Source organism: Echiichthys vipera (assembly GCF_963691815.1).
Source record: "Echiichthys vipera genome assembly, chromosome: 13".
NCBI classification, from domain to species: Eukaryota; Metazoa; Chordata; class Actinopteri; order Perciformes; family Trachinidae; genus Echiichthys; species Echiichthys vipera.
In genome coordinates this window covers 20,732,776-20,759,257 of record NC_139838.1, presented here as the reverse complement: position 1 = coordinate 20,759,257, position 26,482 = coordinate 20,732,776, and the positions used below count along the sequence as shown (strand labels likewise).

The window sequence follows — 26,482 nt, the reverse complement described above, 5'->3', positions numbered from 1 at the left end:
ATTTGATGTGTTGATTAAGGCAGCTCACATATATATATATATACTTGCCCATATACCTGATCAAGGTCAGACGGACTGAAACATTGTAATCAATAAGCATTTCAGCCTTAAGAGAGACAGTGTGCGGGAGTATTTTATTATTTGCAATATTGCAATATGCAGATAGTGAGACAGAACATGAAGAAATAGATTTTAAACCCATGCCACATTAAAGCCTCTGGCAAACGTTTTGCTCTCTAAATATAGACGTGATTTGCAGGAACAAACACAGCAATCTCTTAAGATGATGAAAGTGCAATTCTCCTCTGTTCTATTTTAATGCTTTGTATGGAGGCAAATCATTAAAAAGAAAAAATACCTATGAAGTTGAGTAATGAGAAAACAAACACATTTGACAGGGGCAAGAACATGATTCTGACCTCTTTAAAAATAGGACGTGTTGTCAATAGTTTAATTTTAGTTTTGGCTGCAGTATTGTCACTTTTTCTTCTCTCTTCTCCATGTAATCAGCTCTTGTTCTTCATTTTAATTGAACCAGTGTGCTGTAATTCTGCTGCAAGGCATAAGAAAAAGGAGATTAACATCATCCATTTGTGTAGCACTGCTCATTTTGTGAGGTCAGCTGTAGAGCAGACTGGCAAATGGTGCTTTACTGTAGGTGCCATCTTTCACTGCATTTAGTGTAACTGTGTCACATGGTATGCACCATTTTCTCTTTTGCTTTGTAGAACATTATGTGCTAATTTAAATCATCTGTGCAGCCTACTGCTCACAAGTCACTGTAGCCCTTATCTATATTTCTTTTATGTCATGACCTGCAGAAAGTTGCAATCGGTGAGCAAGAACATAGATTGACTAATGAATATGAATGTATAATCTATACATTCACATTTTTACGTGCAAGTGGTTGCAACTACCAATTACACCTACATGCTATATGCCCTCATCGTACATCGACAGTTTGTATGTAGCTATAAAGATGCCAGCTGTAGACTGTTGCATAGTCAATATTATCTATAAGGACACCATCTCTCTCTCCTTTTCAGCCGTTAACAAATCAAATTCAATCGAAATCACAATAACGTGTGTGTGTGTGTGTGTGTGTGTGTGTGTGTGTGTGTGTGTGTGTGTGTGTGTGTGTGTGTGTGTGTGTGTGTGTGTGTGTGTGTGTGTGTGTGTGTGTGTGTGTGTGTGTGTGTGTGTGTGTGCGTGTCTTAAACAGAGTCCCAATGCTAATAACATCCTATGTCGATGTCGACCCCCTACCTTTCAACACATACACTCACACAATTCTCATCTCAACCCCCCGCCCCTCCAGAGATGAAATCCAGTATCAATTAGCACCTTGCTGGCAGCAACTGTGAGCTCCTGGCTTTCTCTTAATTGGAGGCTGTTGCTATAGAAACAGCAGATGCTAATCCTCAGGACTGGCGAAGAAGAAAAGGTTTTTCCCTAAGAGAAATTAAATAACAGAATACAATGAAAGAGAGGGTTTGTTTATGTCTAAAAAAAAAAGAAATATGTATTTTTCTTTAACCCTGAATAACAATTCAGTGGACTCACTTCAACTTAGCTAAATGAATAAATGTCTTCTTTTTTGAAGGGCAAAATATTTTCATGATTATTATAAAACTAACGCTAACTTTACTGAATATAAGGAACCTTGTATTTTACTTTTGATATTGTCAGTAATTCTCTCTGCAGAGCGCACAGTATTATACAACACAACATCCACTTTATGTCTGTATACTGTTGTGTAAAAAATGTTGTTTACATGCAGGTATGTGGATACAATGAAGGTATCACACACACACAGTTCGAACAACAACACAAAGCAGTGGTTTCTAATCATAAGGTCCATAAAGGAGCTGTTGTGCAGCTTTAAATTACACAGTCCTCATCAGCAGATTGTCAGCATTGTCATGGGTTTGTAGATGTAATTTCTTCTCTTAAACTGGTCAGAGAAATAGGAACTTTGAAAACTGGGGGATAACTGGGGAAACTCCACCTGCTGACGGAGATCATCTTTGAACTGCTACTAATTTAACCTCATGGTGAAAACTCATCTCTACTCTTTGTTTGTTGTTGGTTGTGTACTGAATTCCTATATATCCCTTATCCCTTAATCTTATCTAGCACCCTTTGCACTCTGCCCCATTGCACGATTGCCACACCGTTTACAATTTCATACTTATATTTATAATTACGTAACAGTTAAATGTTTATGTTTAACTCTCTTCAGCTTTGTTTGCCTTGTTTTTAGCTGAATGTCTATTTCCGTGCATGTACATCAAGATGCATGTGTCACACTTACTTGACCGTTAAAGCTGATTATGATTCATAAGAGTTATATATTTACATTATTAATATTGAAAGTAGAGTCTTAAACGTACAATATTAATGTTTACCCCCAAAAAGAAACACTCAAAAATCACCAATCTGAACAAAGACTGATTATATGTTCAGTTGAAAGTATTGTGTCGTGCTGTGTTTGTTACAAAACTGTGCAGGTTTCAAGTCATTACTGGAGAAAAAAAACTTAAATTGTGAAGATTAGCTATCCGTTGTTTTCAGCTGTGGCACAGCATGTCCTTCAGCTCAAATTATACTCATGTCCTTCAGAGCGCAAGAGATGCTTATCTGTTTTGTACGGAAGAATTTCTCACAGACTACTCAGGACATCAGTAGTGTAGACTGTAGAGGTTGATATTACATGGTCTATCACTAATATGAAATAAGCACATACTGTATTTATACAAACACTGTTGGTGTTTCTCTCTCTCTCTCTCTCTCTCTCTCTCTCTCTCTCTCTCTCTCTCTCTCTCTCTCTCTCTCTCTCTCTCTCTCTCTCTCCCTTGCACTTTCCCTCCTGATGTGGCTCCTTTACCTGTGAATGACAATAAGTGGATTACAGCTGTGTCTGTGCGTCATAGCTAAATGCCAGCACTCTCTTGAGAGTGGTTTCCTGGAGGATATTACCACTGGTCTTACTTTCAGACCATATGCTAACCCCAGGGGGTTGACTAGACTGTGGGAGGCTAATGACGGCTTTGGTCCTGGTGGAATGCAGACAGCTATAATATTGTATTGTATAGGACAATCTGTACAATAAAATCATCTGGAACCTTGAAAAGGGTTCAATTAAAGTCAGTGAGTCAGAAGTAAAGGTGCAAATGAGTCAGTAGTAAGGCTGCAAGTTAATTGAAATAGTTGTGGAGACATGGAGAACAGACATTGCTTTGTGAAGAGGAGATGTCATGTTTGGCCGTGGCTCTGTAGAACTTTTCAAAGTTGTAAAAATAAAAATTGAAAATGTGTCTGAGTTTGAGCGCTGTTACACTGCAACAGGAAATAAACTAGGACACATATTGAATGTTTATGTCTACATCTTTGAAACTGTCTACAGCCCTTGGGTCCAGAATGTAATATCTCAACAGTTATGAAACGCATTTCCATTTTGTACAAATATTCATGATGAAACCTAATGACTTTGGTGATTCCTTGACTAAATTTCCTCTTGTGCCTTAATCAGGTTAACATTTGGCTCTCGGTGACCTGTCTCTACTGGATGGATTGAAATTACATTTTGTACAGACTGTAATGGCACCCAGGGGATAAATCCTAGTGACTGGTAATTTCCTCACTTGTCCTCTAGTCAAAGTCAGGTCAAAGTTTTCACTTATTCTGTGAGGTATCTTAACAGCTACTGGTTGGATTTGTACTGACATTCATCATCTGACTTTCCCTCCAACATCACCCAAAGGTTCACATTTCTGGTTTTCACTGAAATGCCTAAACAACAACTGGATGAATCAGCATCCACACGTATAAATGTCCTCTTCAGGATGAAGTGAATCACTTTGTTATTCCCTTAATTTTTCATTTAGCACCATCATCGAGTCTGGATTTTAAAGATGAGGTTCTCATGTCTTTTTTAAATTGTTCAGGTGCTTTATAATACTGTGAAGGTATCAAAGCGCTCAATGCACAGAGAAATGCACACACCCCGTAATCATAAACTATGTCTTTAAAAGTGCTGTCAGGGCTTCTGTAGGGTTATGATGCCACAACTCTACTGTATATAGGTAGAGAATCCTGCTATAGTACTGCTATTGTCATTCCCAGGCTGTGATGTCGATGTAAGACTGTGAACACAGGTGCAGAAGACCAAGACTAGTACAAAAAGGCTATGTCACTTAATCAAAGATGGCGGTGCATCGGGGGTATTACACATGCACAGTAAAATCTGATCAGTAATGACAATGATGCTCAATAGGTGTTGACTATCCTAGAAAGAGAACTGCGCAGCTCCAGTTCCACTGCGCATGTGTCATACCCCCAAAGCACCGCCATCTTTGATTGGTGTCCATGCCTGCTTCCATAGCCTTGCAGAAGACCCGGAAACACTGACCAATCAGGGCAGACTTTGCTTTTTCAGGATGCATGCACAAAAACTGAGCTTTTTAGGCAGAGGATGAATACAGTTATATTCAATAGACTGTATATAAAAATGGATTTTTTTTGTTTAGTGCTAATTATCTAATGTTAGTGTGCTAACATGCCAAATTTAAGACGGTGGACGTGGTTATCAGTATACCTGCTAAACACAAGCATGTTATCATCGTCATTGCATGCATGTAAGCGTACTGACATTAGCATTTAGATCAGCATTACAACCTAACATTGTGTCTCTCACGAGTCCAGACAATTCTGTGATTGTAAGGGGGCAGTTATCAATGTTAGAGTCAACGCTTTTACATTACAATGCAGCTATTTGTGAATGCTACAACAGCTTTGCTTTGAGAGAGCAGTCTGAATCAGTCCTGCCAAGTTGGGGGGAAAAGTAATGTACGTTTCCTGTTTTTGGGCACACTCTTCACATTGTAATTAGTCTGCTAAACAAGTCAATTCCTCTTTAATTATTGCCAAGCTGCCTGTGTTTCTGGTAAATAATGGCTGCTATTCCTTATTTCCTCGGCCAAAAGACCTTGTATTTACACAACACAAAGAATCTGGACCTCTTTATCAATCCTGACGGTCACCATGGCAACGGCGGTGACATCCAGGCTGCTCATGAGGGTGGAGATTAAGAACAGTTTCAGCACCAGCAGCTTTAGATGAGCCGAATACACATAAAGGAATCCAAGAAGTCTTAATACATTCAAAATACCGATCAGGGTTTTTGCTTTCAAAATATCATATATAGTGTAGCCTACAGTTGCTTGCATTACAATTCACATGCACTTGAATTTCCATATATTCCATGTTTTCAAAAAAATGTGTTTCCACAAGATAGATGCTTCTAGGAAATGAATGCATTTGTCATTTCAATACCTCACTAAAGTGATTCCACGTCAACACAGTGCTATTACCTACCACAATATGTGCTCTTTTTCCTAAACAAAAGGTTCAGTTACATCCCCAGGGGTATATCCACATGCTTTTTGCCAGAGGTGTGAATGAATCTCAGATGAGAACGCTATTTCATGCAATTATTGAGAGTGCATTGGCAAAAGGAGGCAGATTATAAGCATTATGCATGACATCCAAACATGTGGGTTTGTAAAAGTCTGTAAAATGGAGCCATGCAAGTCTAATGTGAGTTCACACTAAATGCATACGGAATAATAATGTGAAAATGCTGAAAGGTTAATATAACAAAATTATAATGAATGTCCTTGCAAGTAGGGGTTATGAAAATAAGTCGTTCATACAGGAACATTGTACCACATCTTGTTGTGTGCATGACCTTACTTTGTCTTTGCTCAGGTTAGTGCTGTTGCCAGGATACTATTTCCTATGGCAACACTTGAGCCAGCGAGGTGAGCATCTCTGAAAAGATCCAGATAACTGGCTGCTCTGTATCCAGTGGGCCGGAAGTCCATACATGATCACAGAAAAACATGCACAAATGCGCACAGCAGTAACAAAAAAAACAGCACTCAAAGTTCAGTTTGCCTCAGGGTGTTAGCTGATAATTTCTCCCAAACACAATAAGATGACTTCCGGTGCTATTCGGTCATCTTTGATTTTAAAATGAGAGGTAATTTTGCACTAAAAGGCATTCATATGGAAGTAATATGCTGTATGTATCAATCAATTTAAGAACAAGGATGCTCATAACTGATATCATGCTTATCGTAATCATTGTTATCATCACATTTATTTTATTATTTAGTATATTTTATTTATCAGCAATTTTGCACTTATCTGGTTTTTCCTCAGAGCTATGTGACAAATGCAGGAAAATCAGCTACGTCTGTGAGCTTTCTGTTCAATAATGATTATATTATATATACATTAATTGTTTTCCGTGAAACTCAGTTTCATCCTAATTTAAAGCAAAATGGGTCTGCCACTTGCTGTCGTCCATTATAAGAGAAGAAGGAATTGTTATATATGAATGCTGTGAAGCTTATTCACATTCACAGCAAGACATAGCAGATGTGCTCCAGCTGTACGAGAGTATGCTGCCACCATTTGTTGCAAGAGTGTAACTGCAGTTGCTTCGTCTTACTGATGTGGAAAAGCATAATGTGCAAAATACTGTGTATCTTTAAGTGTTCAAACCTAACCTGGGAAAGCAAGGAATGTCCTTTACTTCAGAGGAAAGAAAGCCTGTTGTTGTTGTTATTGTTTGGTTGCATAATGTCCACAGTTTGTACAGTATAGACCTACAAGCTTTTATAAGGTCCTTTTATTTGTTTCCTCACTCGATAAGAATAAACCAAGGATGTTGCAGACAGAACACAGTGGCACAATAAACTAAGCATTCTTCTCTTTTCACAGGAGCATCCGGATCATCACGGCCATCACTGCTGGACTTCACAGGATTCAGCACGTCATCACAACAGCCCTCTCAGTGACCGTCAACTGTGCTGGATTCAGACGATGAAAGGTGAGTGTCGGCGGTGAGCTCATACGACACTTCGCTGAGCTGAGCATTGTCTGACGAGGACGCTCCATCAGTTGGACTCCATTATGAGTCATCTGTACTGAACACCCACAATGTGCAATGCTTCCCTTTGTGCTGCTGAGTGAGCCTCATCCAGCACTTGAGAGATGAGCACTGCTGGGTCTGATCCTTTTGAGTAATAGGCTCATAACACAAGGATTGCTGTAAAGTTCTGTGGTCACAAAATATGAGCATGAAATGAATTAGATTGCCTGTGCAGGGTCTTAGGAGTGATCAATAGATACAAATGAAACACACAGGAGGGGAAATCTATGCATCTTGTATTGTTGCAAAATCTTTGGTATCTCTGCATCAGGCTGGTTTACAAATGACAGATTATGGGAGCGTGCAGGTTTTCCCACTGTTTGCTGGTCACTGGTAAAAAAATGGATGGAGGAATAATTCTTGAGCACTACACTGTGTTTCCTCAGTCCCATATAAGTGCCCTGGGAGACCTGTAGAATATAAAACTAAAACAAATTATGAATAACATAATTTTATGAAATATTCGTACCGTGTGGTTACACTGCAACAGGGACATTTGATTAACTATTGCATGAAAATTGAGTAACCCAATAAATAATTTCCTGGAAATATCTAGCCCATGTCATTTGTTGCTAATCACAGGAAAAATGAACACACTTCTGATAAATGAATCAAAATGAGTTTGTGAGGTTGTGTAATCTCGAGTCTTAATCTGTGCAGAGCATCCAGTTGAACATGTCAAATTTGGATTCTTCTCTATGAGCATCCGATTGAAAGTACACAAAGTATATATATTAAGTTTCCAATGCTGAAATGTTTTCCCTATAGTTGGTACTTAATGATTTCCTTTATTCCTTTATTCATTTTCTGACCTGTAATAACAAAGTTAATTTCCAATTATAATTGTATCAATTGAGGTTTCTCACACATGTTTTAATGGGAACTACACCCATTTAGTAAACATGAACAACTCTCTCCCAAATCCAAAAACCAGAGTGCTAAAACTCAAATTTGTGATGTCATCGAGTAAAGTCTGAACTGCTCGGTAGACAATGAATTGTGAAAATGAACGTTTCCATCTTTAAATCAACATTTGTGAAATCCGTTTCTTGCAGAGAGTTAGATGAGAAGATGCATGTTTATATTTAACAGACAAATGTGAGAGTGGTATTGATGTTCTCATTTAACTTTGGGCAAGAAAGTGAAATATTCAAACTAAGTTCCTATCACGCAAGACACCTAGATGTACTCTTACTGCACTAAAATACCAACATGCTGCGGTAATATAGATGTAAGTAAATACAAATATTGAGCCTTTTCTTTTTGTTTTTGGAGTGGATCCTGGCTGAACTACTGCAGATGGAAGGAGATGTGTTGAGTCATCATACATGGACATGCCCTCCCCCTGTGCAGATGAGTGTAACACTCACTTCTCTGGTTTCTGCCTTTGAGAGTGAGTGCATCATGTTCACAAATATTGACTGGAGTTCCCTTCCCCATGGAAATTCTGTAAGGTATCCGGGTTAGGTACAGGGGTGCAGAGCTGATGTCAGGATCTGGGGGCACACACAAAAGTTTTTGGGTTTTTTTTGCCCGTATGCAACTCATCCCATGCCACCATAAATCACAACTTTGTAGAGGCTCATCATATCGTTCAAAAAGCACTGCACAGGGAATCATTTACTGTGCTTACCTTCCTTTAATTTGTTTATTTGTCCTAAACAGCCAACAGTGTGCATCTCTGCTTAGTCATACCCTAATTATCAATACTTAACTGTTATATTAGTAAATCTCAATTTTAAGGGTCTACCCACTAATTTGCATGATTGTGGAAGAGACCAGTGATGGAAGGTGGAGTCAGAAATATATATGTCAAACATTATTTGACCCACCATTTCAACCCTTTCTTTTTAGCTGCGATTCTAAAATGTGAAGTTTGATAATGAATGTATTAAATTTGTAATGATTTAGGGTATTTTTATTGGGGGGACAATTCATGTTTTTCAGAAAATGGGGATGGGGGGCTTTTTCCTTTAGTTACTGGTTACTTTTTATTACTTTATTACTAATTGTTAAACCTATTTGCAGACTAATACATAATATCTCCAAAAGCATTCATTTCATGTATTATTATATATTAAGATACAATAAGATTTGATCGATCTACAGGGGAAATTCCCAAGCTACCCGGCAGAGAAAATAGTTCAAGACATTATTCTGAAATGAGCCATTGCTGCATAATGAGTAGTTTTACTTTTGGTTCTGTAAGTATATTTTGCTGCTAATACTTTTGTACTTTTACTTAAGCAAATATGTCAATGCATACTTTGACTTCTAAGGGAGTATTTATTTTATTTAAGTACAAGATGTGAGTACTTCTTCCACCACTGGCTGCTGCAAATCTCAAGTGTACGTCTCCTGCAGTTCTCCCCCCTCGCCGCCTGGGGGCAGCAGCAACAAGCGTACATGATTCAGAGGTGCCTGTTGTTTCCACGCCCATATGTGAGAGACACCTCAAATTTCCGCAGTTTTAGCTCCAGCTGGGAGTAGAAACACCAATTTTTTTTCTCTGCCCCGCTGCAATAAAGCACTTAATAACATCAGCATGTCAAGACTTCTTCTGACTGCAAACTTAAGGAGATGCGTCGTCTCTCAGATCAGATGGGGGTCTGATCAGGTAACGTTACACTGCGGTAATGTGACTGTTGACTTTTGAACGTTAGCATTAGCATGCTATCATCAGCACAGGAGTTAGCAGGGCTGGGCGGGTGCTAACGTGTACAGGAAGCAACTGGTTCTGCAGGTTTGTTGTTGTCTCCTGTCTGTGGTGGAGGAAGTATTCAGTTATTTACTTCAGTTAAAGTAGTAATACCACTCTGTAGGAATACTTTGTCACAAGTAAAAGTCCTACATTCAACATTAAACTTAAGATATTCCTTTATTAGTCCCAAAAAGGGGAAATGTTATTTTTACAGCAGAAAAGTGGATAGGAAACATAGAAGAAGCATTACTGAGAAACATCAAATTGTAGTAAGGATATGAACAATATAAACACAGGGAAATGTTAAAAAAAAAAACAATAACAGGAACACTATACCACTCTGTATGAATACTATGTTACAAGTAAAAGTCCTATATTCAACATTTAATTTATGATATTCCTTTATTAGTCCCACAAAGGGGACATTTATATTTTTACAGCAGCAAAGTGGATAGCAAAAATAGAAGAAGCACCACTAAGAAACACCAAATTGTAGGAAATATGGTAAAGATATGAACAATATAAACACAGGATTTTATTAAGAATATTTTAAATTCACACTAAGGCTCAGAGGAAAGATATTACTATTGCACATTGAGATCGAATTCAGTATTTCACACAGTGAAGTGAACCCAACTTAAGTAAAAGTGGATCAAAATGTACTTAAACTACAAAAAGTAAAAGTGCTCATTATGCATGATGGCTCATTTCAGAATATTTTATTATTAGATTATAATTATTGATATTAATGTAAATATCACTTAAATGTTGCAGCTGATAAGGGTTGGGCTTATTTTATGTACTATATATACGTACCTATATATGTAGCTTAATCTATAACAATATATTTAATTTGTTGATAATATTTTGTGTTAATAACCTGAATCTGTAAAGTAACTAGAAACTAAAGTTACAGAATAAATGTAGTGGAGTAAAAGTATAATATTTCCTCTTAAATGCAGTGAAGTAAGAGTATAAAGTAGATTAAAATGGAATATACTATACTATAATAGAGAAATACCTTTTTATATTTACTAATGTGTAACATAACTGTTTGTATGAAGGCAAAGAAAGGATTTCATTGTTCAGGGAAACTTGGTTTATCTGGTTTTATCTTGGTTTAACACTTTTACTTGACATGTATTTACTTATGCGTGTTTTTATTTACAAACATGAGATGGTCAAAAGTGCTTTTTTATCTAAAGAAAGTTCTGTTCACCACCAGAAGACAGTCTTGGAATATTAGCAACTTTACTTATATGTGAATTGTGACGATGCACTGTTCTAATCCCAGCTCGGCGAGTTGGGCAAGGGTGCCGGCAAAGGTGGCGGTGGAGGAGGCTCTGTGAGGGAGGCGGGGGGTGCGTTCGGAAAGCGGGAAGTGGCAGAGGAAGAGCGGTACTTCAGGTGAGAAGCCATTATATTAATCACACTGTCGAAGGCTCATGCATGTGTCCTGGGTTTTCCACAAGATTTGAACCCTGTTTCTCATCACTTTCATTTCCACACACAGGCAGAAGGAAAAGGAGCAGATGGAGGCGCTGAGGAAGCATCACTCAGAAGAGATAGAGCATCATAAGAAGGAAATCGAGCGGCTACAAAGGGAGATTGACCGCCACAAAGGCAAAATCAGAAAGCTCAAACATGATGACTGAAGCTGGGAATGCCTGTTCTCGTTTCTCCTTCTGACCAAATGATTGCCAAGTCAATCATCGCCCATTCTTAATTGATTTACGAGTGGTCAAGGCAGGTCTTGTATGACACGTCATACTTACATCCTTAATATCAATAAAGTGCTTAATTTTTTCAATTTCATGGGAGCTTTTGAACATGCGTGAGACTCTTTGTATATGTTTATCTTAATAATGACATTTGTAGATTGTCCTGCTCATAGTAACTGTGTTTTTTTTTTTAAATCAGAGGCTGGTGCAGTGGTGCTGTATGTAGTCTCTGCAGACAGATGCATTTCATTGTGTTGAAGTCGTGTCAGTCAAACTTCAACCTCCGTGATTGGATAGTTGATGCGGAAGCGCTTGTTTTCATTCACCGCGCTGCCCGCTCAGGTTTAACTTCGTATCCAATCCGCTGTTTTATTTATTTCTTTTAGGTTTGTTGTGAAATCAAATCTACTGTCTTACCTTATGAACATAAAATACATATATCGTATTGGTACGATAATATGCCTAAGGATGGGACAAGGAGTTTGTAACACGGCTGTTAAAAAAGAGCAAAACAAAGCCACCCGCCCTACTGTGCGTTGTTTTATCCAAATCTCGCGATGACTGCTGAGCGGTGGCGTTGTTCGGGCGAGCCGACGACGAGACTGTCTGGAAATTTGTCTCGTGGGTTGAGACTCAAACGTATTCTTCATATTAGACATTTTTTTTTGTACTTGCGACAATTTAACCGCTGCACATTTTAACAGGCCGCGTTTAGTGTCACAAATTAGACCGGTAAGTGTCGCTAACTGTGTGTTTGCACCTTGTACGGAGCGTGTGTGTGTGAAAAAGCGAGGCCTAAGTACAAGCCCGGGAGCTAGCCTGCTGCTAACCAATGTTATTGTTTAGATCGCGATGGACATGTTGGAGATCTGTTTTGTTTTGCTGATTGTCCAAATGTATCGGGCTGTAGACATGTGCGTCCCCTCAGTAAGACCGTGAACATGTTAATGTGACATTAAACGTGTCCTCCTCGGTGGCTAGAAAGCTGCATGTGAAGGGGGCGGGGCGCTGGGGTCTGTGAGGGACCGTGTTATGTTACTGTACAAGACCTGCACGTTTTTAGGGTCTCAATGAATAAAGACATGTATAAATGAATACAGGCTTGATTATGTAATTGCATAAATAAACATTTATTGCTACATTTTTGTTCACCTACATTTATTTATTATGAGGTAGGATGCATTTATTTCTGCATTCACTTATTTATTAATGTATTATGTTGTGCCTTTTACTATTTATTTATTTATGCATTCATTTATTCTTGTTTTAATGTATACATTTGATTATTAATACATTTCTGCATTCACTTATTTATTCTTGTATTATTTTATGCATTTGATTATTCATTTATTTCTGCATTAACTTATTTATTCCTCTATTAATTTATTCATTTATTTATTACTGTATTAATTAATACACTTGTTTAGACTTGGTCGTCCATGTTTTTTTCACGCCTATTTCGATCAACAGTATTTTTAACAAATACAATTACTTTTATGGGGTTTAGAAAGGCCTTGTGTTATTTCAAATTAAAGTAAAGGTTTAAAGTTATATAGGTCACCAGCTAAAGTCAGATTACAACATTTGAAAATAGTTAATTTAAAAGCAGTAAAAGTTACATTAAGATTGTATCTGATAAAACATCCGTTCAGTTTCCTGATCAAGAAGAATACATTTTAAAGTTGAACTTTTGCTAAATAAATCGTTTTCTCTTGGTTGCTACATATTATATTACAGGACAATGGCTACCGCCGAGGTGAACGGTAGCTCTGCCCTGAATAAGGAGGAAGAAGAGCCCATGGATGTGACAACAACTCACACAGAGAACTACCAGACGCTTATTGATGCTGGGCTGCCCCAAAAAGTGGCTGAAAGTCTAGATAACATCTTCCAGACAGGTGGGTGATTAGTTTTGACTCATATTAACAAGCTGTGCTGGGGTACGGTGGATGTCTACTGTAGCAGAGACTGACGGTGAACATGCATTTTGATTGTAGGCTTGGTGGCCTATGTTGACCTAGACGAAAGGGCCATCGATGCACTGCGTGAGTTCAATGAGGAGGGAGCACTTACCGTGCTGCAGCAATTCAAAGAGAGCGACCTGTCCCATGTACAGGTAAACGCATTACATCCCTTTTCCTCTTTGAGAGGAGTTTTATGTTAATGTATACAGTAAATAATAATATCTTGTTTGTTTTTTTAAATGTAGAATAAAAGCGCTTTCCTTTGTGGAGTCATGAAGACTTACAGACAGAGGGAAAAACAAGGAAGTAAAGTTCAAGAGTCCACCAAGGGCCCAGATGAGGCGAAAATAAAGGTAAAAAAAGTATTGCGGCTGAGCTTTGTTGTATAGAAGGTCAGAATGAATGCCATACAAAAATGTCTCTGCAGCAATGCAGCACAGTTAATGTTTTGTTTTTGTGTGTTTTTCAGGCTCTGTTGGATCGAACAGGATACACCCTGGATGTCACCACGGGGCAGAGGAAATATGGAGGTCCCCCACCCGAGGATGTGTTCAAAGGAATACAACCTGGGATTGGAACTGAGGTAGATAAGTGATATCGATCAGCTTGTACATGATTTTCAAGGCTGTAATGTTAAATTGGGGGGAAAGTGATGGGTCTGTGAAGCAGTATGAAATCCTTACACTTGTCCACGTTTCACTCTTCTTCATCAGGTGTTTGTCGGAAAAATCCCAAGGGATTTGTATGAAGATGAGCTGGTGCCGCTCTTTGAGTCTGCTGGTGCCATCTGGGACCTCAGGCTAATGATGGACCCGCTCTCTGGTCAGAATAGAGGTTACGCCTTCATCACATACTGCAATAAGGATGATGCACAAAAGGCTGTAAAGCTTGTAAGTAGAATGGAAAGAAACAAACCACCTGCGTTCATTTTAAAGGAATACTCTAGTTAATTGAAAATAGTCTCTGGAGTATTACTTTAAAGCCTTAAAGTAGTCACACCTCAGATTGCTTAATGCGTTACGTCGGTGTTCATTTACAGCCACGTTCACACGGATTTTGGCCTCTGTTTTATTTTTAGTGTGATAACCATGAAATCCGCCCTGGCAAGTACTTGGGAGTGTGTATATCTGTTGCAAACAACCGCCTGTTTGTCGGATCAATTCCAAAGAACAAGACAAGGGAAAGTATATTGGAAGACTTTGGCAAAGTTACAGGTCAGTTTCAAAAGCACAGAGCTGGATTTGTGTCAGAAACTCATTAAATCTAATCCTGAATCATAAATGATGAGCTGTATTGTTTTATCTCTCAGAGGGTCTCCAAGAGGTGATATTGTACCACCAGCCCGATGACAAGAAGAAGAACCGTGGCTTCTGTTTCCTGGAGTATGAGGATCACAAATCGGCAGCACAGGCTCGACGCCGCCTAATGAGTGGCAAGGTCAAGGTGTGGGGGAACCCAGTCACTGTAGAGTGGGCTGACCCGGTTGCTGAGCCAGACCCGGAGGTCATGGCGAAGGTTAGCCAAATGTCTTTCTCTTTAAAACACAAACATGCACTGTTCGACAGAGTACCGAACCTCCTGTTGTTTCGTTTTCATAGGTCAAGGTGCTCTTTGTCAGGAAGCTGGCCACCGCAGTGACTGAAGAGCTCCTTGAAAAAACCTTCTCTCAGTTCGGAAAGCTGGAGCGAGTGAAGAAACTGAAAGACTATGCTTTTGTCCATTTTGAAGAAAGGGATGCTGCCGTAAAGGTGGGTTTTTATGCTTTGGACGAGAGATTTGGATGTATGATGATTCTATGCATGTTACAGTAATGGATTGTTTTCTTTGGTTAGGCAATGGACGAGATGAACGGGAAGGAGCTAGGAGGAGAGGAAATTGAGATTGTCCTGGCAAAGCCCCCAGACAAGAAGAGGAAAGAGCGCCAGGCAGCTCGGCAGACCACAAGGAATTCAGGGTGAGGGACAGGGGCGTGGCTCGTCGACCAACCGACTTGTTCTCGCATAAAGAATTCCATAAACATAACACTATCCTCCCCTCTGCAGGTATGATGACTACTACTACTACCCACCTCCTCGCATGCCGCCTCCAGGCCGAGGCAGGGGTCGTGGTGGGCGAGGGGGCTATGCCTATCCGCCAGATTACTATGGATATGATGACTACTATGATGACTACTATGGCTACGACTATCATGACTACCGTGGTGGCTATGAAGACCCTTACTACGGCTACGAAGATGTGTATAGCATGAGGGGCCGTGGTACTCGTCCCAGCAGGGGGGGGCCTCCTCCACCTAGAGCTCGCGGAGCGCCCCCGTCACGAGGCCGTGGGGGCTACGCCCAAAGAGGGCCGCCCCTTGGTGGTCCAAGGGGTGGTCGAGGTGGCCGTGGAGCCCCTTTCCAGCCGCAGAGGGGCCGCGGTCCTCGTGGGGCCAGGGGCAATCGTGGTGGTAACGTGGGCGGAAAGAGGAAGGCAGACGTGTTTAACCAGCCTGACTCCAAGCGCCGCCAGACCAACAACCAGCAGAACTGGGGGTCCCAGCCCATCGCCCAGCAGCCCCTGCAGCAAGGGGCCGACTATTCTGGTAACTATGGTTACAGTAATGACACCATGGAGTTTTCACAGGATTCTTATGGGCAGCAGTGGAAGTAGATGCACCCAAAGGTATTTGGCAAAGATACAACAAAAAAAGAGAAAAACATCTATAAAAAGAAAGAAAACAGGAGATTGGCCACAATTTTTTGATTGACTTTTTATTCTTCACCCTTCATGAAAATAAATTATCTGTATATATCTCCAAAAAAATGGACAGACCCCAGAATTGGCTCGAGATGATTGGCTGGAAAGCCTTTTGGCTGAAGAACTGAACGTAACCGTTGTGAATCATTTCTTACTCCTACGGTTACATTGGGACATGTCTTTAAAAAAAATACACAAAACACTTTTATTGTTACGTTTTGTTCCTGATTCTTTTAAAGCCAACAATGAACATTCACAAAAAAGTGGACATTCATTCTCAAAAGTCTAAAGAGGACATTAAATAATGATATTGCCTTGCAGGAAGTTTTTGTCCATGCCCCTTTCCTCCTTCCCCTCTTGTACTCCCTCTATTTGTGGTTTATCATAGTTGCTTAGGGACTTGCTTGTAAATAAATGCATATGGTTAGAGCTTCATACTTCATTTTTTGCAATGGTGGAGAAAAGAATCCACAGGAAGGAAGAAAGCAAAGTTTTGTAATGTTCAAAGTGTATGCCTAGCATTTCTAGAGTTAGACAAATTGTGTTTTTTTTTAAACTGATACCATTAACTTCCTATGTTTTCTTTGAACTTGCCCGATAGACTTTGGTTTGGCTTACCTTAAGAGCCATAGCTTTTTGTTCTGATGTTCTTTGTATTTATAACTTTTACGTTTGTTCCGTTTCAATAAAACTCAGCTGAGCATCAGTCAATTGTCAGATACTCAAATTCAGTGTTGTCATTCAGTATTTGATTTGATTTTGATCTCAATTCTCTTATTTGGATGAAGATCTTCTTTCTAAGTCAAATTTTTTGCCCAATAGGAAAATTACATAAGACTGAAATTGCGCAAGAGACTTTGGTAGGTGTTTGAATAACAGGATTTTAACCCTTTATTTTTCAGTGCATGTTACAACAGACTACAGCCATTCCTGCACTCAGAATTTATAAAGTGAATGTCAAAGCAGTACCAACCACTATTAAAGGACCAGACTGTGGTTTTTACTTCTTGCGATTACTCAAGTTTGTACCTGTCTTTCAGAATTTGTGTGAACAGGTGAACAGTGTGTGCTTTTAGTAAACTTCAGCCTCCCTTACAAAATCCAGTTGTCTGTCAATCATGAAGGCGAGGAAAACCGACTGCTTCATATAGTTTATCTTTGTGAAATGGTGGATTCTTAATGAGCTATTACTAACATCCATTTACTTTACACCTCTACCTATTCAGAGCCAGCTAGAGAAACATTTGGGGACACAGCCGAGAAAACATCCCCCGTGCAGAAGCGTTGAACTATGCAGAGATTTAAGATTTTGTTTGAATTATTTTAGGATGTATTGTAGTAGCATATTTTCACAGGTGTAAATTTCCTGTGCCTTGCAACCCCAGAGTTTGTTTTCTTTCACACATTTTTAACATAAAATAGTGTTTGTAAAGGCAGGTTGATATTTACTGAAGCATATACCTGTTAACACAAACTTAACAGACAAGGACAGTCTTGGATAATGGTGAAATGTCACTTGTACTGGTATGGTCCTGATACGTTTTGAACACATTTGACTTTGAATAGATTTGTACTTGAATGCTGAGTTGTCTCCAATTCATTTTTATTTATTTTACCTCCAAAATCTGCACTTCACCTCAACCGTCTGTGCTCTCCTTTTTGAAGACACCAAGGAACTGACCATCCAAAAGGGTTAAAATTCTGAAACGTGCCTTCTGCCATAGCAAGCGACCGCCTCTCAGAATTTGTTTACCATAGAAAAGCATTTTTAGCATCTGCCTTTTGGTACCTTGGTATCATTGTATTTTGTTTCATGTGTCTGTCCTCTTATTCCAACCTGCCTAGGTGGAGAAGCATTGAGAGCGGCACCACTAGAATGAGGAACTCACCTGAACGGTACTCGAGGGTGAGCTAGCCTTGCACAGAGTACTGTCTCCTCTCCTGTAGCTCATTGTAATCACTGGAGAAACACTAGCCATAATTATACTTTGTTCTTTTTATTGTTTTTCTTACTAACATACTGTACTATGAATCAAGCTTTTTTTTTTATTATTCAGTAGTAGTGTGATTTTAATTTTTCTCCAGGCTATGAAGAACACAAGTCACTAAAGTTGACTGAAGAATCATTGGAAATATTAAAAATGAATTGTCACCAGCCTGTTTCTGGGGTTTAGAGAACACATGAGCAGTGTGTATTTCCTTCACAAGCATAGTTCATATTTTCCCTCCTAAACCAAATGAAAATTCATGCACAGTTTTAAGAGCCACATGGCTGTTACTTTAGACTGGATTAAACAGCCAGAAGGATTTGGTAAGCATTACAAACCCCAAAACCCCAAAACCCTGCAAACACCTGTTCCCTGTCTTGGCTCACTGCACCAAAAGCACCTCAGATGTCTGCTCGCATTCTGTGAATGGAGTGTGGTGGTGGACATTTCCCCTCCTACGTCGCTAGAGGTAGCAGTTGCACACCAGCACGACTAGTGATCCATTGTTCCTTTATTCCACGCTGCATCGATTGGCCCTTTTATGAGCTGGAAAGGTGTTAATTAATATATAGCTATTAACTAGAGGAGCTGTTGTTCAAATGTATTCAAATAGCAGCAGGGATAAGGAAAGAAATACTGATCAAATTGGCTGAAGTTGGAACAATGGCTGTGCCTCAAAACAGATGTCTGTACCATTTAAAGCCACAAGATGGCAGTAGATGGGCTACAGTATTTATATTGCACAGGTAAGACTGCAATAGGGAGCTCAGTATTACAGTACAAAGCAAAGTGTATCAATTGACACATGTTTTGGATTTAATTGAAGTGCCATCAAATGCTGGAGTTTCCTTTACAGTTTCTCATATTAGAACTGTGTCTCTATATGTTGCCTCTTGTCACCAGGCAGTAAAGGAGCTGCCACCATCCATGTGAATGAGTTCACACAAATGGAAGGGACTGATTGGTAAGATTGTTCATTATCTGCACTAATGCTCAGAAAATCCACCTGTTTCTACTTTTTAAATGTAGTTATATTTCAGAACATAATGTTTATGTTTGACTCCTTTTACCTCCAAGAGCAAATACATTCTGTAAGTTGGTTTTCAGAATATCAACTCGGCTTCAAGTCATAAATCTGGCGCATATACATTTTTTATGTTGTGTTGTTGCAGATCTATTGCATCATATTAAAGACACTACTTTCTGTCTCTCTGGTCGTGTTTGTGTGGATGGTCATGTTAATGCTTAGAAAGTGATCGGCTAAGATTTGTTAACATGCCCTCGTCTGTGTGGCTCCTTTCTTTATTTTTTTAGCTCTGAGTCAGAAGACCTGTTCTCAACAAGCTCGGAGCCAGACTCCTCAGAGGGTTTCACATCCCTCCGAAGGAGCTGCTCACTGGGCCGTCTACCTGAGGTCCAGTACTCTTGGGAACACTCGCTCGCTACCCTGTTCGCAGCTCAGCAGAAGGCACAGGTGAGAAATAAAAAGAGCTGGAGCGATGCATCAGTCAGATGATGTTATCAGTCAATATTGGCCGAACACAGACATATCGGTATCCATCAGTATCAGTGTGTGTTTCCGAATATGCGCTGATATGTAAAAACATGTTGAAATTGTGTAATATAGCTATTTTTTTTATATTAATGTTAAGCAATTGATGGATACCAAACATGCAGTACTATTTATAAGATATTGTATGAAATGTATAATGTTAAAAAATATTTTTAAAGTTATTTATTGAAAGTGGCCTATTGTCATATCAGTGTAAAATCCACATAGAAAGGTCAAAAATGTTACTATATCGGCCACTATATCAGTAATCAGTGATTTTTCCCCCCCTCCCTCTTAAATAAGTGTCTGTCTGAACAATCCCATTTTGTCGGGCCCTAGAAATAATTGTAAATTAGTGCATTAGAAAGTTTTGGCTTGTAGAATTTTCTTTTTTAAGACTTCTGGGTCTTAATTCATGTAAAGGTGGCATTCAGTTTTTTATTGATTTGATTTTTCAATAAAGGTTTAATGACCAAAACCGAGTTTTATAAGGTGTGAAGAGTATTATATTTAAAACCCTACTTATGTCTTGCGAAATGTCTACATTTTAACGGTTGATGTCTTTTCACTTACTGCAGAAGAGGAAACAGTTCATGATCCAGGGCTCCATCCACAGACTGCTGCTTCCCTATCCAGTTTAAATAATCATTAATGTAAATTTGATTGTAAATACATTTTATTACCCAAGTAAATGTGTGTTTGTGTATTAACATGGATCTAGTGATATTTTATTATCAAACTACAGCATGTGCACAACTGTTACTTATACTTGGATCCCCTCAGTGGAAGTCATTTTGAATTTTGTGTAACATTATGGAGTTAATTATCAAGTTCAGCATGTTGTTATTTATTGCTGAAGCCAAACGTCGTTGCGATCTAAGGGGCTTCGGTATAATCACAACATGCGTGCACGTAAATGTGTTAGCTGGATACGAAATGGTGCTCTTAGCTGCTGCGTGTGGTAGAAAACCCCAATGTAAGAAAGATTTGTGGTTGTCTCTAAATTAAATACTTGGATCTAAACAATCCGTGAACTTGTCGGGTCGTTAAATCGCAATCTTATCTGTAAAATTCAATTGCATAATACAACAATTGCAGTCTTATTGTGCAGTCATTCCTCTGCATTTAACGTCATGCGACGAAAATGACGTCGAAGCGGAAGTGTACCTTTCTTCCCGCCTTTTCAAAATAAGGCACGCTATTATTTATTTATTTTTATTGCGGTAAACCAAACACGCCTCCTTTCAAATTAAGTTTCATATTCTGCGTCCTCAGATAATTTGCCATTTGTATTTTAACCGCTCTGCGATATAATTTAGTTAACTAACTCTCTAATAAAACGTTTTTATTTAAAGGATTAATACGATAATTACTTTTCTTACATATTCCGGAGTTAAACATAATTCAAAAAATGATTTCTAAATGTAAACTCATGAAATAAAATGTACAAAGACGGTAAAATAAAAAAGGGTATGAAGAATCAAAAACAGGTAAATTTGAAGTGCCTAAATAATATATTTATTTCCAATTTAATATTTTTGAGTTTTAAGTTGTCCACAGTTGACAAATATGATTTAAAATCTAAATCTTAAAAATATAAGAGGAGGGTAGTTTAAGTATGAGTTTGATCCTCCGCTCGCAAATAAACTATTTTCATTTTTAAATAAAATATAAAAACGGCGTGGTCACGTGATGCTACTACGTCACATGTAAACCAGGGGGAAGATGGCGGCCGCCGGAGGAGAGCCTTCGACCGAGAGTGTGTCGGATGAATTATTTAATAACTTTTACACGGAGGTACGCTAAAACTTAAGTGACTGTGTGTGTTGTGTAAGTGTCGGTCGCTGCCGGTACACCGGCGGCAGTTGAGCTTCTCACCGGTTGTGTTTTTTACCGGTGAGGCCTCGCAGACGTGAGCATCGGCTAACGACGAGAAGCTAACGTTTAAAACTGACATGTTGTGTGAGCAGCTAACGTGTTTCTGGGTTCATCAGGACACGCCGCAACAGTAGCCAGTCTTTAGTTTCCCTTTCTCAATTACCACAAGTCACTGAATCTAAATCACAGTTGGATAAATAAGTATTCTCAATGCAGGTGTACAGCCTTATCTATGAAGTCGCACTGCAGCTTTAACGAGTCACACAGCTGCATATGAGTTATTAAATTAATGAGGTCAGGCTCCCAGAAAAGATGCACAGCAGCCCACATTTCTCCCCTGAATGCTGGCTTTACTTGTACTCAAGCATCACTAGGAGAAGGTAATGTGAAGATCACAACCAGGGAGTGTAGCTTCAGGTGGGCGTTGCTGTTTGACTTATATATTGAATGTTTTCATGGTCATTATGATGATTATTATCAATATTTACCAGTCAAGACAGGTTCCAACATAGAGCTGGGTCTGTCTGACGTCCCTGCTTGTTGAAACTAAGGTCTTCCTTGCCACGGTGTGCACAAGATTGCTGCATAAATACTGTATTATTATGATAGATAGTGCGACTTCCCTCATGGAGGAATTGCTGGGTCTCTGTAAATCATAAATAACTCAGTACGGTCTAGACCTACTCTATATATAAAGCCCTTTGAGATAACGTTGGTTAAAATGTAGCATTTGAAATGGGATTTAGTTGTCTTTTGTGTTTTCGACAGGTGAAGCAGATTGAGAAGAGAGACTCTGTGTTAACCTCCAAGCAGCAGATTGACAGACTTCTCAGGCCTGGCGCTTCCTACTTCAATCTTAATCCCTTTGAGGTAAGTGTACCAACAACAATAAAATACTTTCATTAAAGATGTTTATATTTATTAGTCAGTCAATACATGGAAAAAAAAATGCAGTTAGATATCAATCAAGTTACAAAAAACAAGCCTGATCAACAGGCAAATAACCTCAGTATTGATTTATAATGACATGGAAATATGGGGAAAACAAGCATTATATATTGAAAGTTTTTTTTTTTTAATTGGTCAGAAATTTGTATTTACAATCTCAATAGGCCGGCAAATCTGCTGTCGTCAAGCCCTCATCAGAGTATGAGACACCATTACTTTCATAACAAATAATTCCAGCATAATAATGATCTTAAAATGACACTTTGGTTAAGATACCTTCTGTAAGAAGAATAAACCTACCACATCATTTCCAGGTGCTGCAAATTGATCCAGAGGCAACAGATGATGAATTGAAGAAAAGATTTCGGGCGGTAAGTGGAGGGAAAAAAAAACATTTCAGTGATCGTCTCTGTGAAGACTTGACTTCCCTTTGGATGTAGTGATAGTGACATAATGCTGTTTCTTAATTCCTAATATTTGGTCTCTGTAATTGTGCAGTTATCCATTTTGGTTCATCCAGACAAAAATCAGGGAGATCCAGAAAGAGCACAGAAAGCCTTTGAAGGTAACTGTTTTTCATTATCGATTACAAATATATTGTAAATATAAATTGTCTTTCGTTAAACTGATGAATATTATCATGTTGCCAAGTTTGTGGTTTTGTACAATGTTAATCAAATAGCAGTACATTCAGCTTTGTATGCTGTCAGTTAATGAAAAAGGCCCAAAGTACAAGTTTGACTTCACCTGCATGTCCCACTGTTCTAGCTGTGGACAAGGCATACAAACTCCTACTGGAACCAGAACAGAGGAAGAGAGCCTTAGATGTGATCCATGCGGGGCAGGAATATGTGGAGCATAATGTGAGCGTTCATAACATTCCCTTACCATCAAAACATTCACAGAGGTGTGCCTCTGTTACTCATCTCTCCTGATCTGTATTCATTTGGTAACGTTTCATTTTAAATTTAATTTAAATTTTAAAACAGGTGAAGGAGAAACGGAAACAGTTGAAGAAGGATGGGAAGCCATTGTATGTGGAGGAGGATGACCCTGAATTGGTAAGTCAAAGAAAGATTTACTGGGACAGTGTTAAAGAAATAGATCTATTAGTATAATTTCAGCCAAGATAGTAATTGGTGTTATTGGGCATTCATTATTATTATTATTATTATTATTATTATAATTTTAGACCAAGGATACTCAAAGTTTCAATGACTGGCAGCCTGTTTCGGGAGCCAACATATGATTGACACACAGGGAAAGTGCACACACAGTGGTGGTCTTGTTTGTGGGATGTAGACTACAGAGTCTACTACATTGAACAATTATTTATAAAACACTAAATATTACATACTTATAAAATATTGTAATAAATGTATAATAAGCTTTTCAAAATGACATCTGACAAAAGAAGAATACAAATATAAATGAAATGCTAAACGGCAACTGAAACAAGAAGAGTTTGGGCAATTTTAAGTACAGAAAGTGAAAAATGTGCAAAGGTGGTCAGTCACTGATTATGGCAGTGCTGACATGTTGCATCGCTACGGGCTCTTCTCCTTGGTTTAACAAAGAACAACTCAAGGGCCCTGTTGAAATTAAACTCTTTCACAGGTGAACCATTGATACTGATTCTCATGCACGCTGTACACAAGTAACTTGAATGTGCATACGCAGAAGAGATGCTAACGGTAGCCAAGTAACTGAGAGCTAACTGCAGTTACAAACAACCATTACTCATGAGCTGATCACTGTTACTTGCTCGTGAAATAAATTAGCTGTAGGCTATTACAGCTCACAATCGGGATACAGAACTATTTTTAACAAAACTACACTTCACACCAACTAAATATCAACAATTTATTTGGGGTTTAACATATAAATTAACATGCAACATCAATACAACCATAGACTGTCCTCCTGAGGGCAGGTTTGCATCATAAACAGACTGTAAAACAGGTTTACAGCTCTATTTGTTTACATGATGCTGAACGCACCTGCTTCAAAGTAACGGCGCTCGCTCTTTAACACATTAGGAGTCTGCTGGTGCATTAACGGGACATTAACCTGTTTTTCAGGGGCATGTTTTACGGCATGTTCCCCACATTCAATTAATAAGTGTGTTCAGACATGGTTGTGACTTGACAGCCCGACGCTCGTGTGCTGTTAGGACACAGTGTAACACGGCGAATATCGCTCATTTTCTAAAATATATATATTTGGGAAAACGTTAGTTAAGGGGGCAGCCATGTGTTGCTGCGGGAAACCCTGAAATATAAGCTATTGAAATGGACTGTTGCTAAGGAAAATATAATGCATGCATCTCATATCACATTCAGGGGCAGCACACAATTTTCCTTAGAGCTGCTATTGGTCCACGGGCCACACTTTGACAAACTATGTTTTTGAAAAATAGGATTTTCACAATTTTAATAAAGCAAGTATTTGTCATGTCCATTACCAAATATGGGTTATACATGTCTTAACTTGTTGTTTTCCAGTTTAAGCAAGCCGTGTACAAACAGACCATGAAGCTGTTCGCAGAGCTTGAAATCAAGAGGAAGGAAAGGGAAGCAAAGGACATGCACGAAAGGTAAAAGATGCACTGTACCTGGTGTTTGTTCTTTAAGACATTAAAAATGGTAACATGCCGTCCGACTTCATTTCAATGTCCAAATCATTTCATTTATGATTCTAACATTGTTCAAAATCACAGATTTCACTATGAAACAGTGAAGCATATATTCATAAAGTATGTCCTTTTTTCTTTTCTCTTAATTTACCAGGAAAAGGGCAAGAGAGGAAGAAATCGAGACAGCAGAGAAAGCCAAGCGGGATAGAGAATGGCAGAAAAACTTTGAGGTGCGTTCCTCAAATGTCAAACGTCATAGTATAGTAAATTGGAAAAAGTCTTAGTATAGTATGTCAAAAAAAGTCATAAAGTTTGTCAAGTTGTAATATATCAGTTGAATAAAAATCTGAGTATAATATGTCATAAAAAAGGCAGGTCATAATTTAGTATGTCAAAAAAGGTTGTCGTATATAGTATGTTTAAAACATTTCATAGTACTGTATGTCTAAACAAGTCCAAGTATGGTATGTTGGTGAAAAAATAGTTTGTCACAAAGGTTATAATGAAGCATGTTGGAAAAAAAGTCATATATGGTGTGCCAGTCATTATATTAGGTCATAAAAAGTGTCAAAAGTAGTATCTTGAAAGCGTACGTCAATGAGGTTAATTTCTTATAATTGGAATCATGATCGCTTCGTGATTTCTTAAATGATGATTTTTTTGTGACTCTTGTCAGGAAACAAGAGATGGGCGCGTGGACAGCTGGAGGACCTTCCAGGCCAAAGGAAAAAAGAGCAAGGAGAAAAAGAACCGGTCATTTCTCAAGCCCCCGAAAGTAAAGATGGAACAGAGGGAATGATGCCGTAAAATGGGACTTTATTAGAATAAACCCACTGTTGTAAAAACCACAGTTCTGTGTCCTCACCTCGTCGTCTGCAGTCAACTGTGATGTCGTCATAACACAGTAATCAGGATACTTGTCGCACGACAACTTCCTCATCCTGACCCTGAAAAACATAGTTTTGTACTTGGTTTTTCTAATGTACATATTTGTGATCTGGACCCAAAGGTCATACATGCCTCATGTAAGAAAGTCATAATGCATCTTCCACTTCTGTAACCGGCGAGAAAATGTGGTTTGTCATTGTTTTTGCTTTTTTTTTTTTTTTTTTAACTAAATAAAGCTTGGTCTGAACAAGCCTACCTTACAGTGGTCTGCAAAAATCAGCAGCAATGTTAAATGGGTAGAGCTTGAATAGGAGGAGGATGTCTAAAGGTATGTGGTATTACTGTTTTTGAGGTTACACACAACCTTGAATTATGCTATCAGGACGTGAACACATTTCTGGACCTTCCACCAACTCACAGAAATATTCTACAATACACATTAGGTTTTGAAGAGTGTCTTAGTTCTGCATG

The 26,482-nt window shown here is 38.8% G+C and overlaps 3 protein-coding genes across 5 annotated transcripts; all 3 read left to right on the top strand.

The window, feature by feature from the left end:
• Window positions 1-9,458: 9,458 nt before the first annotated feature.
• On the top strand, window positions 9,459-11,521 carry LOC310955854 (ATPase inhibitor, mitochondrial-like). Its single transcript, XM_083925926.1, has 3 exons — window positions 9,459-9,617; window positions 10,996-11,108; window positions 11,215-11,521. The coding sequence occupies exons 1-3, from the start codon at window positions 9,546-9,548 to the stop codon at window positions 11,354-11,356; spliced, it is 327 nt and encodes a 108-aa protein (XP_083782052.1). The 5' UTR covers window positions 9,459-9,545; the 3' UTR covers window positions 11,357-11,521.
• A 148-nt stretch (window positions 11,522-11,669) lies between these two features.
• Window positions 11,670-19,074, top strand: LOC310955852 (heterogeneous nuclear ribonucleoprotein R). Of its 2 annotated transcripts, XM_083925923.1 has the most exons (13): window positions 11,670-12,154; window positions 13,160-13,320; window positions 13,420-13,538; window positions 13,632-13,739; window positions 13,856-13,969; window positions 14,100-14,276; window positions 14,465-14,600; window positions 14,696-14,901; window positions 14,985-15,134; window positions 15,219-15,340; window positions 15,429-15,967; window positions 17,968-18,028; window positions 19,014-19,074. In XM_083925923.1, the coding sequence occupies exons 2-12, from the start codon at window positions 13,164-13,166 to the stop codon at window positions 18,000-18,002; spliced, it is 1,863 nt and encodes a 620-aa protein (XP_083782049.1). In that variant the 5' UTR covers window positions 11,670-12,154; window positions 13,160-13,163; the 3' UTR covers window positions 18,003-18,028; window positions 19,014-19,074. The 2 variants fall into 2 exon arrangements, with proteins under 2 accessions (XP_083782049.1, XP_083782048.1); XM_083925922.1 differs by lacking the exons at window positions 17,968-18,028; window positions 19,014-19,074 and having other exon boundaries at window positions 15,429-16,192.
• dnajc8 (DnaJ (Hsp40) homolog, subfamily C, member 8) lies at window positions 17,973-26,467 on the top strand. 2 transcript variants are annotated; one of them, XM_083925924.1, is made up of 11 exons: window positions 17,973-18,028; window positions 19,014-19,074; window positions 19,425-19,584; window positions 22,309-22,410; window positions 22,803-22,859; window positions 22,987-23,053; window positions 23,257-23,351; window positions 23,478-23,549; window positions 24,993-25,084; window positions 25,278-25,353; window positions 25,800-26,467. In XM_083925924.1, exons 2-11 carry the CDS (start codon window positions 19,058-19,060, stop codon window positions 25,920-25,922), a joined length of 861 nt encoding a protein of 286 aa, XP_083782050.1. In that variant the 5' UTR covers window positions 17,973-18,028; window positions 19,014-19,057; the 3' UTR covers window positions 25,923-26,467. The 2 variants fall into 2 exon arrangements, with proteins under 2 accessions (XP_083782050.1, XP_083782051.1); XM_083925925.1 differs by lacking the exons at window positions 17,973-18,028; window positions 19,014-19,074; window positions 19,425-19,584 and adding an exon at window positions 21,376-21,459.
• Window positions 26,468-26,482: the final 15 nt, after the last annotated feature.